Source organism: Equus caballus, chromosome 8, assembly GCF_041296265.1.
Source record: "Equus caballus isolate H_3958 breed thoroughbred chromosome 8, TB-T2T, whole genome shotgun sequence".
Taxonomy (NCBI): domain Eukaryota; kingdom Metazoa; phylum Chordata; class Mammalia; order Perissodactyla; family Equidae; genus Equus; species Equus caballus.
The window spans coordinates 45227638-45244634 of NC_091691.1; the positions used below are offsets into that span (position 1 = coordinate 45227638).

The following is a 16997-nucleotide window of genomic DNA, read 5'->3' on the forward strand; positions in this document are numbered from 1 at the left end:
CTGAGCTTCCCGACACTTCAAGCTGAAGAAGGTGCAGTTTGAAAGCCAGCCTCCTGGTTCACTATCCCTGGCCTGAGAAGATGAGGTCTTTTGATGTAAAGGACCTCCTGCTAGGCTGCAGTAAACACAGAAACACAAAAGTAAGAAGAAATGGCGAGTTGCATCAGTGGGGAACTTTATCGTATTCTCCAGTTCATCACATCATTATAAAATTGAAACACAATTTCTGTCTTTAAATCCAAATTCCACAGCCTGATATCAAAAGCACTCCGGGATCTGAGTCCTGCATGCCCTCTGGCCTCTAAATGACAATGACAATCATGATGCTGACTGTACAAGGCACTAAACTGCGCACTGTACATGCACTGCTCCATTTAATCCAATGAGGTAGGTATCAATAATCCCACCCTACAAGGATGAAACAGGCTCCAAGAAATGGTAGAAATGACTGTTTCTCAAGTCTGCTTAGCTCCAAAGCCCACCTGTTTGTCCTTTCAACCAAGAGACCCACTTTCTAACAGCAGGCATTATGACTTGTTCATCTTTGTATTTCTTTTGTGCCTAGCACAAAACTAGGCACAAGGTAGGCCTCCAATAGGTATTTGTAGAACAAAGGGTAGCTGACCATTCAGTTCATCTATGGTTTGAGAAAGTATGTCCAGAATACCACCAGAGAGAATGTCATCCATTTATTTAATTGCCACAAACAAGGAAACCTTGGATGTGATTAGAAATGCTAACTCTCTTTTTATAACTACTGTTTTCCCCAAGGATTTCATGTGCCAATTGTATTGTTTCATATAAAGAAGACTAAAAATTTCTTTGGAAAAACTTATTAAGTAATGCAAATTATTACACAACAACCTCAATAAACCCTAGACATCCAGTAAAATTTTCTGACTGAATGATGGACTAGAATTCTCTGATTTCTAAAGATCTAATTTCTGTACTCAAGCAGAGTCACTATCACTTTTCCCAAATCACATTCCACCATGCTATTTTCTGTAAAAGATATTGTTCTTGGAAAATTACAACAAGCACCCGGTCACAGGCCTGAGGCCTCAAGTGCTCACACTAGAGACAGGGTTAAATGGAGAAATTCAGTTTACAGAAAACTTGATGCAGATTTAAAATATACTGTGATACAAACTTCTGCATAAGCATACATTTACTTTGTCCAAATTTTCCATCAGCTTAAACACATAATTGCTGGACATTATGAACAGCCAATCAATTGCATTTCAGTGAGTAGCAGACATTTACAATTCTCTTTTCCTGCCCAGCACTGAAAGTTTTTGTTTAGGGAATTCCCTACTTAAAGGTTCTGTGGGAAGTGGAGCTCCTTCACAACAGAAAATGCAAATACAAATACAGCCCAGGGCTCCAGCCTCCCTTGCAGCCAGGGTGCAGTCATGTGACCTTAGCTCCAACAACCCAACACACCGTTCTGGGCTCACCTAGACTTCACACCTGTGGTGTGAGCTAGTGGTGTGAGACAGAAGGGTCAAAAGGAGCCCTTCCTGCTGGTTTCTGTTGCTTGCATTCTGCCCTGTCACATACGCCACTTTCACCATGTGCCAGAAGAAGGAAGCAGCACTTCCAGGAAGTCAAGGAGAAGAATCACTAACAGTCTTCTTTTGAATAGCTCAGTCCATAGATGGTAAAAACGTGAGAGTCTGAGAGTAAAGTGATCAACTATATTTCATGTGCAAATCAGTACATTAAGTGCTCAGTTCATTTGGGCATTTACTGAGCACAGAGTAGCTGCCAGATTGCTATTCCACACACCAGGGTTACAAAAACAAGGAAGACAAACTCCACGCACTCAAAGAACTCATAATCTAGAGGTGGAAGAAAATCATCTTCTCACAACCATAATTACCTAATTAGCTGTCTGCCTGCCCTGGTAAAATGGAGGACCATAAAATCAGGCAGCTTGTCTGTCCTTTGCTTCTGTCTCTCCAGTTCCACAAGTTCCCAGCCCATAACAGACAATTGGATGAATGGATGAGTAAATAATTGAATGAACTGAGTTCATTCAAACAGAAACGTTATGGTAAACCTTGTAACAGAGAAATCTAGAGTCCTGCAGTCAGAAAAGATTTCACAAAGGAAATACTTGCTAACCTAAGCCCCAAAGATAAACAGGAATTTCTCAGAGAGAGAAGAAAAGTGAGCATGCTCTAACAGCAGGAAACAAATGAGCAGAGGCTGAGCATAAAGAATACGCCAGGCACTGGGAATAGCAGGCTGTGTGATGGGGCCGGCATGGAGAGTATGCATGGGGAAGGGGCGGACAGTGTAGTAACTGAGGCAAAGTCACTGAGCTGACTGCTGTCAAGGAGTTAGGGGTCTACCCTGAGCAAACACCAATTTAAGAACTTGGTGCAGACTACTGGTAGAGTCTCGCAATGGCAATTTCGACAAAAACATCCTATTTCCAGGCTTACAACAGTACAGAAATACTTGCTCTTTTATATGAAGCCATTGTGTCTCCAGGAGTTCCCTATAAAAAATGTAAATATTTTACCTGGAAGTAGTAACATATTAGTTCATATCAAACACTCTGTTCAAATATCTATCAAGCACCTATTATGGCAAAACTATGAGATAGTGGGACTAAAAAAGATGATTCTGCCTTTGAGGAATCTACACAGATTTGCTTATCATAATAACTAACTGCCCCCTTCTATGGCGGCCATGCACCTCATAGACCTCTAACTGTAGGAGGGAAGATGCTGCACTCAAAGTCCATCTTCTCATTTGTGCTGAATTTCTGCTCCCCACTAGCAAAAAATCATCCACTAAAATCAAGCTAACTTCTTAGAAACAGCACTTTCAGTTTCCCATAAAATGACATCAGTTTTATGAATTTTTCTAGGCATCCAACCTGTCTGGTCTCACCTCATATTTTGCTAGGCTAATCACAAGCCAAACTGGAGGAAGGGGAAAAAATTTACATACAGTGTATTTCAAAATCCAATGTAAACCAATATCTGTAATTTTTGACTCCCTATATGCTATGTTTTCATTCATTAATGCAAATGATCAAGCATGACTATATAAACAATAGCAAAATTGAATGTTTATTAAAAGGGTATATATATCTGTAATGGATTTTTTAAACTTATTTTGAGATAATTTTAGACTTACAGAAGAGATGCAAAAATACAACAGAGTTCCTATACACCCTTAATCTCACTTCCTTTAGTGTTATAATCTGGCAACTACAGGACAATTATCAAAACTAAGAAAGTAATATTGGCATAATACTATTAACTACAGACATTATCTGGATTTCACCAGTTTTTCTCAATAATGTCCTCTTTTCTGTTCCAGGATCCAACATGGGAGCCCAGGTTGCATTTAGTTGTCCTGTCTCCTTAGTCTCCTCCATCTGTGACAGGTCCTCAACCTTTCCTTATCTTTTAGGATCTTGACACTTTTGAAACGTATTGGTCAGGTATTTTGTAAAACGTTCTTTGACTTGATTTGTGTGATGTTCTATCATGATCAAACTAAGATTATGCATTACAGTGAAGAATACCACAGAGGTGATGTTCCCTTCTCACTGCATCATATCCAAAGGTACAAAATGTGGATATATTTATTACTGCTGATGTTGACCTTGAGCACCTGATGTCTGCCAGTTTTTTTCACTGTCATTTTTTATTTGTAACTAATAAATATTTAGCTTGAGGGAGATACTTTAAGACTACTCAAATATCCTTTTTCTTCGTAACTTTCACTGACTAATTTTAGCACCTATTAATAGATCTTACCTATAGCAATTATGACTATGGTATTCTAATGGTGAGTTTCTATTTTCCTCTTTTCTTCTACATGTATCAACTCAAATTCTCTATGGGAAAATTGTTCCTTCTCTTCCATCCATAATGCTTTTTATTCTTGTGAACTGTTCCTAATGCAAGAATGAAATGGTACATTAAGAGGAATTAATCTAGGGGACGCCCATGTTGCAATATGTAATGCATAACTTGCAAATATTCTAGTACTAAATGACAAAATACAGGTTGCAGATACAGAGGTTTAAGAACATAAGTTCCACATAAGATATAAGAGGCTAATAGTTTGACTGATCAGTAGCTTCAAGTCTTCCTATGTGTACTAGCAATAAATAAGAGGGAAGATTACTTAATAATCCATAACATGGTAACCCCAAATGGTACAGTGTAAAATCACCTATAGTCAAGGACAGACTCCCCAGAGGGCAATTAAGCATTTTAAACAGTATCCCCAGGGGGACCTCATATACATTCCCCTTCTCTGAGGAGCAAAGGCAATGGCCTTGCCCTCCTGGGCTCCACTCAATCACCCAGTATCAGGGGGCATGTCTTGTCTGCATTATGAAGGCTGCCCAGTGACTTCCCTAGTGAAAGAACATGGTGTAATTATTTCTTGTAAGAAAGGTAAAGCTGGAAACAGGCAGAATCTAGTTCATTAAGGGCAAACCTACTTGGGGGTTAGGGTGGGACTATGGCACAAAGGCAAGATCTTCACTCTGTGCACACAAAGACGAATATAGTAATCACTTGCTGTAAAGTGATTTTAAGCTAATTTCCATTGCTCAAACATGTAACTCATATTTACAGTAAAAGATTTATAAAACCTAGACAAACTAAAAACAAAAGAAGGAAGAGAATGAGAAGAAAGACAAAAGGAAAAGAGAAAAAGGGGATTAAGAGAAAAAATTAAAAAATGCATCCTAACATCATGAACCAGAAGAAAGCACTGTTAATAACTTGTGTATCTTCTACTGGCCATTTTCTTTTTTTAAAAAAAATGGGCTTATACTTTATGTTCTCTATTTCTCTTAAGATTCTATACTTAATTGAGTCAAAGGCGATAGTAATTGTAAGACATTACTTTATGTGTCAATAAGAAAGAGAAAATACAAGCAATTTTAATTTTAAGATGTGATCATATCCCAGTTTTGGAGATGTGGCAGTTGGGGGCGGGGGGGGGAAGGGTGCAGAGATATGCTCCAAATTGACTAATTACAGTTTCTTAAATACTTTCTATGTTATTAAAAATGCCTTCCAAGCATTATTTTAATGGCTGTATACTGTCATATACACTGCCAAATTACCTCCAGAAAAATTCATTCATTCACATAGTTACTCAATATTTATTGAGCACCTACTTTGTGCTGAGTGCTAGAGGTAGAATAACTAGCACAATGAAATGGAGTCCTTGCCTTCAGGGACTTGGAGAGACAAACAGTAGTAAAAGAAAAAACACATAGATATATCATTAGAAACTATGATAAGGGTGTCAAGAAAAGGTCTGTGAGGCACAGATAGGCAGTCCACTGTCCTGTCCACACCCAGGGTACCCTTCTTGGACAGTGGCCAGGCACATTCCTATCATTTGGCCAGAGACTGGTTCTCTGAGCTCTGAATGGCCATCTCCACCAAAGGAGGTCAAAACCTTGAACAGAGAGCCCTGGCACAGGTCCTCCCTCCAGCAACATTGGTACAGATCAGAAGAGTCAGGTTACATATGAAAGTGACTGGAGGGGAGACACCCTGTCTTGCTCATCTTTACATCCAATCACAGTGTTAATGCAATGCCTCAGCACTGTAGGAGTTATATAAATGCTGGGTAAAAATTCTTCATGATAATCACACCATCCCTCAATTAATCCATTGTTATAATGAGGAGAAAATGGCATTTTCCTATAAGCTAAATTATTTGTATGTCTCTAAAAAAAAATCAAATTAGCGAAGCTGTAGAATCACATTCAGACTGGCCTTTATGAATGAAGCACCCAGAGTTAAGCACGTGATGTCAAATAGTAAAGCAAGTAATATGTGCATTTAAAACAAGCATAACAAAAGTCTTCCAAGTTCTTCACTCTCTCGCACTTACCCCCAGATTATCCAAAACATTCTGCAAAGGGAAAACAATCAGAAGAAAATATTAAAATCCATATCACCACGTGCATTGTTTATTATTCTATTCCACAGTACCTCAGACCATGTTAAATTTATGGGACACATGAAAGAGCACAGGCCAACAGTGCTGGCCTTAAACTGCCATTAATAAACAGTCATTTTATTTTACTGCTGAATCAGTGTCTTGGCTCCAAAGGTCAAGGACTCAAATCCACCTTCAATTGCCACACCACCCGATCCTTAGCACCCTGACAATCGTATTTCACCTCACGGACAGTTGGCCTCTGGAGGACACACACTTCACCCTGTAAGCGTGTGGAGGCCCCTGGACACCTCCCTCAGTGTCCTCTTGCCCAGCACACATGGGAACCACTATACTGAAGACCTACAGGCAAGCAGGGACAGGATGCTGCCAGTGAGAGCTGGCCCAAGTGCTGTGAGAAATTGTGTGCTATGTGGCTGGTTCTGTGTTCCACTCTGGTCTGCCCCAGCTCCACTCCAGTTTCCTCTTGGAGAGTCAAGCTGAATGAGTAGGCATTTCTGGGAATTCTGGAGCAGGCAGATTAAGTACACCAGGGAAACAGGCTGCCAATAAGTAAAATCATCATTTGTTCCATGACACGTATAGGACAAAAAGGACAAAGTGTCCTCCTTAATGTGTCATCCAGTCTTGGTCCTGCATGATGCCAGACCCTCCATCTTCTCTGTAACAAAGAACAGGATTAGGCAGCACTGCTCACGTCACTCTTTTTTCACTGAGGTCACATTGGTTTATAACATTATATAAATTTCAGGTGTACATCATATTTCAACTTCTGTATAGACTGCATCGTGTTCACTACCAAAAGTCTAGTTGCCATCCAACACCTTACATATGTGCCCCTTTACCCCCCTCTCACTCCCATCGCTTCTGGTAACCACCAATCTGCTCTCCATTTCTATGTGTCTGTTAGTTCATCTTCCACATATGAGTGAAGTCATACAATAATTGTCTTTCTCCATCTGACTTATTTTGCTTGGCATAATACCCTCAAGGTCTATCCATGTTGTCACAAATGTCAAGACTTCATCTTTTTTTATGGTTGAGTAGTATTCCTATTATATATCTACACCACATCTTTTTTTTTTAATGGAGGTAACACTGGTTTATAACATTATATACATTTCAGGTGTACACTATTATATTTCAATTTCTGTGTAGATTACATCATGTTCGCCACCCAAACAGTAATTACCATCCATTACCATACAGGTGCTCTTTTACTTCTTTTGCCCTCCACCTTCTCCCCTTCCCCTCTAACCACCAACCTAACTTCTGTATCTCTGTGACTGTTTGTTGTTGTTACTGTTGCTTATATCTTCCACATGAGTGAAATCACGTGGTATCTGGCTTTCTCCGTCTGACTTAGTTTCCTTAGCACAATACCCTCAAGGTCCATCCACGTAGTCAAAAATAGCAAGATCTCATCGTTTTTTATGGTTCAGTAGTATCCCATTGTATATACCACATCTTTTTTATCCATTCATCAGTTGATAGGCACTTAGGTTGTTTCTAAGTCTCGGCTATTGTGAAGAATGCTACAGTGAACATAGGGGTGCAAATATCTTTTCAAATTAGTGCTTTCATGTTCTTTGGATAAATACCAGAAGTGAAGTAGCTAGATCACATGGTGGTTCTATCCTTAATTTTTTGAGGAAAGTCTACAGTGTTTTCCAGTGTAACAGTGGTGGGAATTCCACAGTAGTGGGAATGTAAACTGGTGTTTTACATAACAGCAGTGTATGAGGATTCCCTTTTCTCCACATCCTCTCCAACATTTATTTCTTGTCTTTTTAACAACAGCCATTCTGATGGGTGTGAGGTGATATCTCAATGTAGTTTTGATTTCCATTTCCCTAATAATTAGTGACACAACATCTTTTCATGTGCCTGTTGGCCACCTGTATATCTTCTTTGGAAAAATGTTCAGATCCTTTGCCCATTTTTTAATGGGGTTTTTGTTGTTGTTGAGTTCTTTATATATTTTGGATATTAACCCCTTATCAAATATACTTGCAAATATCCTCTCCCAATTGTTAGGTTGTCTTTTCATCTTGTCAATGGTTTCCTTTGCTCTACAGAAGTTTTTTAGTTTGATGTAGTCTCATTTGTTTATTTTTTCTTTTGTTTCCCTTACCTGGGGAGACACACTATTCAAAAAGATACTGCTAAGACCAATGTCAAAGAGCATACTGCTTACATTTTCTTCTAGGAGTTTTATGGTTTCACGTCTTACAGTCAAGTCTTTAATCCATTTTGAGTTAATTTATGTGTATGGTGTAATCTAATGGTCTACTTTCATTCTTTTACACATGGCTGACCAGTTTTTCCAACACCATTTATTGAAGAGACTTTCCTTCCTCCATTGAATGTTCTAGGCTCCTTTGTCAAAAATTAGCTGTCCATAGATATGTGAGTTTATTTCTGGGCTCTCGATTCTGTTCCATTGATGAGTGTCTGTTTTTCTGCCAGCACCATGCTTTTGATTACTATAGTTTTATAGTGTATTCCAAAATAGGAGAGTGTGATATCTCCAGCTTTGTTCTTTTTTCTCAGGCTTGCTTTGGCTATTCAGGGTCTTTCATTGCTCCACATAAATTTTAGGATTCTTTGTTCTATTTCAATGAAAAATGTCACTGGGATTCTGACTGGAATTGCCTTGAATCTGTAGACTGATTTAGGTAATATGGACATTTTAACTATGTTATCTCTTCCAATCCATGATCTTAACAAATACGGATCCACAGCTTCTTGTTTATAGGTCACTGTCATTTCAGGAAGCTGAGCAACTTGCAAAAACCAGCCATAGTACCTCAGCACCACTTTCCCAATAGAGACACGTGATCCTTACCAGCTGGAAGTTGCCAAGGCCACTTGGAGGTTGGAAATTCGCCAGGTGTCATCAGTCAGGAGGGCTGGTTAGTAAGAATCCAGGGTGGATCTGTCTGGAAGTCCCAGGTACACCACTCTGATGAGGGGCAGCCATCATGGTGCATGGCTCTGTTAGACCACAGAATGAAACTGCTGCAAAACTAGAGGTGACTTTATCAGTCACCATAAAGAAATGTGAAATTGCTGTTTTGAAAGTTGCATAGTAAGAATTATCACAAAACCTTTACTCAGTCTAAAGAAAAGAACTTAGGGAGGAACCACCTCTCACAATGAAGTGAACTGTCTGCTCTTTTAGAGGAAAGAAAGTGAGATGTGCCCAGAAAAGGGTCCAGGAGCCCCTTGGTGCTGGTGTACACCCCCCCAGCACCATCACATACCTTCAAAGTCAGCAAGGGGCAAAGTGCCCATGTGTTCCAGAAAAAGTCAACAGTGAAAATGCTCCAAATGGTAAAAACACTCACATACTCACACATCAAAATTCTTCTCATTAAAAATAATTTTTGTGCCCATGGTACTGACATATGAGAGAGGAAAAACACACTGTGGCTGAGATCAAATTATTGTGATAGTATTGTCTTTATGTAAAGAGGAGGTGATGAACTTGTTAGTTTCTAGCCTCCATTCTGAACAAGGTACTTTAAGAAGATCATATATACTAGTTAAGGCAATGGGTTTCGGTACAAATTCCACCTCTACCATCAATAAGCTGTGCTGTATTGTCTCACTAAGTCTCAGTTTTTTCATGTATAAAAAAGGTTTAATACCTGATTCTTAAGGTTGCTGTGAAGATTAAACAAGATGCTATACAAGAAGTGCTTAGTACAGTACTGACTGATGTTACATATATAATAAAATGGCAGTTAATAATATTATATTTGTTATTATCATCATTATCATTAACACCTGTTCATCAAAAAACAAATCTGAAGCTACAGTTAAGACATCCATGCCCTTTCCCAGGGAGTGCCCACTGCATCAGGGAAGGGCAGTACTGTCCTCATGAAAGAAGGGCACTTATAGAGACTGCTATGTTACACCTACTTTTATATCAATGTAATTTCATTAGGTTTCTCTCATACTACATTTTTCTTTCATTACTTATATAATCCACATATTAGATTTGTGATTCCTGTTCTTTGCATGCATTTCTGAAATATCACAGACAACTGAAATGGATATTAAAATAGGTCCTCAATTTGTATAATTACTTTTTAAAAACCTAAACATAAATTTAAAATAACAACAAAAAATACTTTTGGGGAGAAAACCCTTGCTTAGCAAGAGTTCCTATGAAAAGAATTAGGAGTTTTCATGTTGTGTAAATTGAGCATGTCCGTTGAGTCACACTATGACAAGTGTAACACCTGGCACAGAGGACACTTGCAGTAAACAGGCCATGCCAAGGTGGGAAGGTTGCTAAAAAGATTAACATATTCTCATGCTGTGTTGTCAAGCATGGAGCCCAAGTCGAAGTCACATATCACAGCACTCTACACCATCAGACATCTGGACTCTGGAGCATCCTGTGCACATCTGAACACCCACTTTAGAGGGCACTTAAAAATAGTGTGAATACAGAGCAATGTGACAGCAAAGCTGCCAAAGGAAAGAGTAGCCTGTGACACAGCATGGACCCCTGACTAGAGGGGTCAAGTTCAGAATGTAAAACCACACATCAGAGATACTCAAGAAAGGATTCCACTCTCCAAGACACCTCTCAACCCCATAGGACATTAATCAAGAAATAGCAGAATTTGAAACCACTGGTCTCTCAGTAAAATACACTTAGAAGGAGAAGTAAAAGTCATTTTCCAGGCCACACTAACCATGGGGATGGGAAGTGGGACTGTGATATTGTGATTTATAATCAGAGATATATATTTGGTATTAGTCCCTGTTTCTGCACAGAGCTCCTAAACCCTTGGAATTTATGAAGTGCTAAGAGCCACAAAGGTGTCTTTTGCTATTCATAACAAGCCCCTTTCAACCACACCTGAGTTTATGTTAATGAGGTGACTTTTGGAAAGCCCAGCAAGCTGAGGGCTGGTTGCCAGGGGAACCAACCAAGTGATTAAGAGGTTGGAACTTTCAGCCCCACACTCCAACCTCCAGGGAAGGGAGAGGGGCTGGAGGTTGACTTAGTCACCAATGGCCAATGATTGAGTCAATCATGCCTACACAATGAAGTTTCTATAAAAACCCAAAAGGACAGAGTTCAAAGAGCTTCTGGGTTAGTGAACACATAGAAGTGCTGGGAGAGCGGCGAGCTAAGAGGGCCCCTTCTCACATACCTTGTCCTAAGCATCTCTTCCACCTGGCTCTTCCTGAGTTATATCCTTTAAAATAAGCCATAATCTAGTAAGTAAACTGTTTTCCTGAGTTCTGTGAGCCACTCTAGCAAATCAATCAAATCTGAGGAGAGGTCATGGGAACCTCCAATTTATAGCCAGCTGGTCAGAAGCACAGGTGACAACCTGGACTTGTGATTGGCCTCTGAAGGGGGCAGTCTCATGGGACTGAGCTCTTACCTTGTGGGATCTGATGCTAACTCCAAGTGGACAGTGTCAGAATTGCATTAAATTGTAAGACATACAACCAGTGCCACAGAATTGCTTGGAGTGGGAAAAATCCACACATTTGGTGGCCAAAAGTGTGAGTGTTGTCCATAGACAAGGAAAACAGAAGACTTTCCTTTACAGGGACAAACAAATAACAAAAATCAGAGCTCTCCCATCTCTAGCCTCTATTCAGTTCAGTTGTTTGCTCATTTCGACTCAGACACCACCTCCCTTTGCGTGCTTCACTGTGGGCAGGGTGCATGTGGATGATCTTGCTCTCTTTCACCCAAACATTTTCCTTTCAGTCCTTGCCACTCTCCCATTATCCTGGGATTTATACACAACATTAAAAATCTGCTTTAGGGTCAGACTCCTCATGCCCTTTCTTTTAGATGTAATATACATCAGGATCAATTTTAATTCTGTTCATTTACACTCTAGGTCTTATAAAGACATAGGCCTATGAGGTTTCTGCACAGCAGTAAGACATCCCCCAACAAAAGACAACTAACTAAAGTCAGAACACGGCATACAGAATCATCACATCATACAGTTCACCATCAGAAGGAGGTCTCAGAGATCATTTTAATTCCTGATTTCACAGAGAAACTGAGGCACAGAGAGGTTAAGTAACTCACCCAAGGTCACCCAACTAGGTAATGGAAGATCTGGCAATATATACCCCATTGTCATTTGTTCCCAAAAAGAATGGTAGGAGTTTTAGTATCCATTCTCAGTTGTGCTCTTTTAATAATAACATTATAAAACAGTAATATTAAACTATACTGGACACGTGCAATTGATTTTTACCACAAAAGACAGACCAGTTATTACTGGCCCATTATTTTTATAAAATATTTTCATTTTTACTTAAAGAAAGAAAATTTGTAAGATACAGTAAGTAAGTACAAGAAAGTAAAAATCACACCAGTGCTATCACTCAGACGTAGCCACTATTAACATTTTGGTGCATACCCATTTACATTCTCTTTGTTCTTTGAGTACAAAAAGATAAAGGATCATCCTCTTCATATTGTTTTATGATCTACTTCTCTTCGCTTACAATCTAGCATAAGCATTTCTCCAGGACATGAAATACTCTTCACAAACATCCTTCGTAATAGCTACACAATATTTCATCATAAGAATCTACCATTATTATTTAACAACGTATTATTCTGAGCCTGGTTCATCCTATTTTAATATTGCTATCTTTCTAAATTTTTATTTTGTCAGCCAATGACTGTGCAATTCCTTCTAGTTTCCTGTCATGTGCAAATGTGATATGCACGCTTTTTATCATGTTCACTCAAGTTCTTGACAAAAGCCTTGAGACACACCATGAGAGAGTTCCTGCACGGCTGACACTTACTTGTTCCTTCATCAACATTCTTTGGGATGTACAATTAGGAATTCAAATAATGGAAGAGTCCCCCCAGTCATCACAAACAGGTGACGTTTCATTCATTCAATATATGTTTACTAACTGCTGTCTATAAACAGCACTGACTTAGGAGCTATAAAAATGTCTGCAAAGTGTTAGGAATTTATGATTCTTGCCCACAAAAATATGCTCAGATTTGGCATCCCAAAGGTTACCTAGAAGGCTTGAAAATTTTTCATAAATTTTTTTTTTTTTTTTAGAAAGATTGGCCCTGAGCTAACTGCTGCCAATCCTCCTCTTTTTGCTGAGGAAGACTGGCCCTGAGCTAACATCCATACCCATCTTCCTCTACTTTATATGTGGGACACCTACCACAGCATGGCTTTTACCAAGTGGTGCCATGTCCGCACCCGGGATCCGGACCAGTGAACCTTGGGCCGTCGAAGCAGAACAAGTGAACTTAACTGCTGCACCACCAGGCCGGCTCCCATAAATTTCTTTTTAATAAAAAAAAATCCATGCAATACCAAAAACATGTTTTGGAAACATATCTAGATTATAAAAACTGTCCAAGTTACTGGAGATAAAAATCTTATAATTCAAGAGGATCTCGTCATGATGTCAGCATAAGCAGGCTCTGAACATCTCCTCCAACGAACACAACCAGGGTACAAATATTTTTGGAAAAAATACCTGGATAGAAAACATAAAATTGGATAAAAAGAAACCCACAACAAGGGGCAGTCCTGACTAAGGCGGAAGAGGCAGAAATTCCTGCTGGAGAGGAAAAAAGCCACCCTTGGGAGCAGCAGAGCTTCTCAGCTGGCTAGGCAGGAGTCACCCTAAGGTACGCAGCCCTCCCTGGAGGAGTGAGGTCCAGAGCGGGGGCGACACTGCTATAAGCATCCTTCAGACTCAGCCCAACTGAGATGAGGGTCTTACAAGTCTGGCTTCGCTGGCTATTAACTGCAGCAGGGATACCCTCAGAAAAGCCATAGGCTGAAAGCCCAAAAGACCCGGGTCTTAAAGGGCCCATGCACAAACTCACTCACTGCAGCAACCTAAAATCACCAGAGAGAAGGCTGACAGTCCTTTGGTGAGACAAGACTCACCTGGGGGGCTCTGGGGACATCTTGGTGAGAGGAGGGACCTCTCCGGAGCCTGAGACATTGGTGGGTGCCATTGTTCTGACCCGGTCCAGGCCTGCTGACACAGACCCCGGTGGGCACCATTGAGGTTCTTCCCTTGGCCTGTTAGCCCAGGGGTCTGGCACATCCATTAGAACACAGATTTAATCCAGTTCAGCCCCAGGGACCGGCCCCACCCAAGAGCAAGCCCTCAGGCTACTACTTTTCAGCCTGCATTGACTGGGTGCCTTGATCCTCTAAAGGCAGGCCAGTGTGTTCACCTTGGTGGGGCAGGGCCTCTGTGAGAACCAGGTGAACGGTGGGGGGCATTGGTGGAGAGGTGGGGGCCTCTGCAGTGCAGCATCGGGGTACATTCCAGCAGGAGGTTGAGAACTGTGCATGGACCAGGACTGTGTTGATGGTATGTGTGGGGGTGAGGCTTATCAGCAGAAGAAGACCTGTGTTTCACAAATAGCCATAAAAAGGATCAGCCCCACCTTCCAAAGCCTGAAGTAATTGAGTGCTGCTGAGCCTAGGGCCAGCCCCACTCGGCTGGACCCCTAAGAAAACTGACAAAAGCCTTGTAGGCATGAGGCCTATCACAGCTGTAAGCCCCTGAGCCCAGCATCCAGCTATACTGGGTAACAACCCAATTAAGAGGATAGCTGCAATAGGAGTGTGCTGACAGACTTTGTAACCAACAGTGCTGAGACTCCCCACACCGGATTTACAAACAGCTGGCCAGGGAAGGAAAGACTAGACTCCCTGGGTACCTGCAGTAAGAGCAACCCTGCCACAGCAGAGGGATACAAGAAGCCCACAAAGGGGTGACTCCTGCATCATTTGGACTGGTGATGAGAGGAACAACACACTGCTAGGCCTCATAAGGCATCTCATACATAAAGCCACTTCTCCAAGATCAGGAGACACAGCCGACTCACCTAATACATAGAAATAAGCACAGAGAAAGAGGCATAATGAGGAGACAAAGGAAGCAAGCAAGGGAACAGGACAAAACCCCAGAAAAAGGACTAAATGAAACAGAAATAAGCAACCCATCCAACAAAGAGTTTAAACAAAAATTCCTAAGGATGCTCACAGATATTGGGAGAAGACTGGATGAACACAGTGAGCTCATCAACAAAGAACTGTAAAATATAAAAAACAACCAATCAGAAATGAAGAATACAATTCTGGAAATGAAAAATTCATTAGACAGACTCAATAGCAGAGTAGAGGATGCAGAAGAACGGATCAGTGAGCTAGATGAAAGACTAGAAAAAAATCACCCAAGCTAAACAGAAAAAAGAAAAAAGAATTACAATGAGAACAGTCTAAGGGAACTCTGGGACAATACCAAGCATGCTAACATTCAGATTATAGGTGTCCCAGAAGGAGAAGACAGAGACAAAGGGGCAGAAAATTTATTTGAAGAAATAATAGATGAAAATTTTCCTAACCTAAGGAAGGAAACAGACATCCAAGTACAGGAAGCACAGAGAGCTCCGAACAAGATAAGCCCAAAGAGGCCCACACCAAGACACACTATAATTAAAAGGTCCAAAATTAAAGATGAAGAGGGAATCCTAAAAGCGGCAAGAGAAAGGCCACACATGACATACAAAGGGAAGTCCATAAGACTATCAGTGGACTTCTCAGCTGAGACCCTACAGGCCAGAAGAGAATGACACAACATATTTAAAGTGCTAAAAGGAACAAAACTACAGCCAAGAATACTCTATCCATCAAGGCTGTCATTCAGAATGGAAGGAGAGATAAAGAGCTTCCCAGACAAGCAAAAATTAAAGGAGTTTACCACCAAGAAACCAGTTCTACAAGAAATGCTGAAGAGACTTATTTAAGTGAGAAAACAATGTCCACAAATAGAGATATAAAAAAAAAAAGTTATCAAAGAAAACAAACAAAAAAAAGGCAATAAAATCACCTGTAAAGGTAAAAATATAGTAAAGGTAGCAGATCAACTACCTGTGAAGATAATATGAAGATTAAAAGACAAATATACTAATATCGCCTGTTTCAATGATAAGAGGGTAATAGATAGACACACACTAAACAAGAGACTACATATGATTTCAAAAACGTAAAATGTGGCAGGAGGGGAATGAAAAAGTACAGCTTTTAGAAACAGGTCAAGCTGAAGAGTCTATCAACTTGATACAGACTGTTATATACATAGAATATTAAATAAGATCCTCCTGGTAATCACAAATCAGAAACCTATAATAAGTAAGCAAAAAAGTAAGGCAAAAGAAAACAAACATATTACTAAAGATAGCTATCAAAACACAAGGGAAGAGAGCAAGAGAAAAAGAAAGGAACAAAGAAGAACTACTAAAACACCCAGAAAAGAAGAGTAACAAAATCGCAATAAATACATTATTTATCATTAGCTACTTTAAACGTCAATGGACTAAATGTTCCAATAAAATGCCATAGGGAGGTCAAGTGGATAAAAAAACAAGACCCATGGATATGCTGCATACAAAAGACACACTTCAGACCTAAAGACACTCACAAACTGAAAGTGAAAGGATAGAAAAAGATATTCCATGCAAATGGCAAACAAAAGAAAGCTGGGGTAGCAATACTTATATCAGACAAAATAGACTTTAAAACCAAACTGTAAGCAGAGACAAACACAGGCACTACATAATGATAAAGGGAACAATCCAACAAGAAAATGTAACACTTGTAAATATCTATGCATCCAACATAGGAGCACCTAAATATATAAACCAATTAATAACAGACATGAAAGGAGAAATAGACAGTAACACAATAACAGTAGGGGACTTTAACACTTCACTTACACCAATGGATAGATCATCCAAACAGAAGATCAATAAGGAAACACTGGCCTTAAAGGACACATTAGACCAGATGGACTCAGTAGATACATATGGAACATTCCATCTAAAAAGCAAAGAATACACATTCATTTCAAATGCACATGGAACATTCTCCAGGACTGATCACATATTAGGCCACAAAACAAGTCGCAATAAATTTAAGAAGATCGAAATAATACCATGCATCTTTTCTGACCACAAAGGTATG

At 40.0% G+C, this 16997-nt stretch overlaps 1 protein-coding gene across 44 annotated transcripts in view; it reads right to left on the reverse strand.

The window, feature by feature from the left end:
• Nucleotides 1-16997, reverse strand: part of LDLRAD4 (low density lipoprotein receptor class A domain containing 4) — a 429284-nt gene that overhangs the window by 224783 nt on the left and 187504 nt on the right. The window contains exon 1 of one of the 44 annotated variants that reach the window (XM_070220615.1): nt 8810-8953. The exons of the other annotated variants lie outside the window; for them this stretch is intronic. Coding sequence (XP_070076716.1) covers nt 8810-8861 — 52 coding nt within the window. The 5' untranslated portion in view covers nt 8862-8953. Of the gene's footprint in view, nt 1-8809; nt 8954-16997 lie in introns of those variants that run through there. 44 annotated transcript variants of the gene reach the window in all.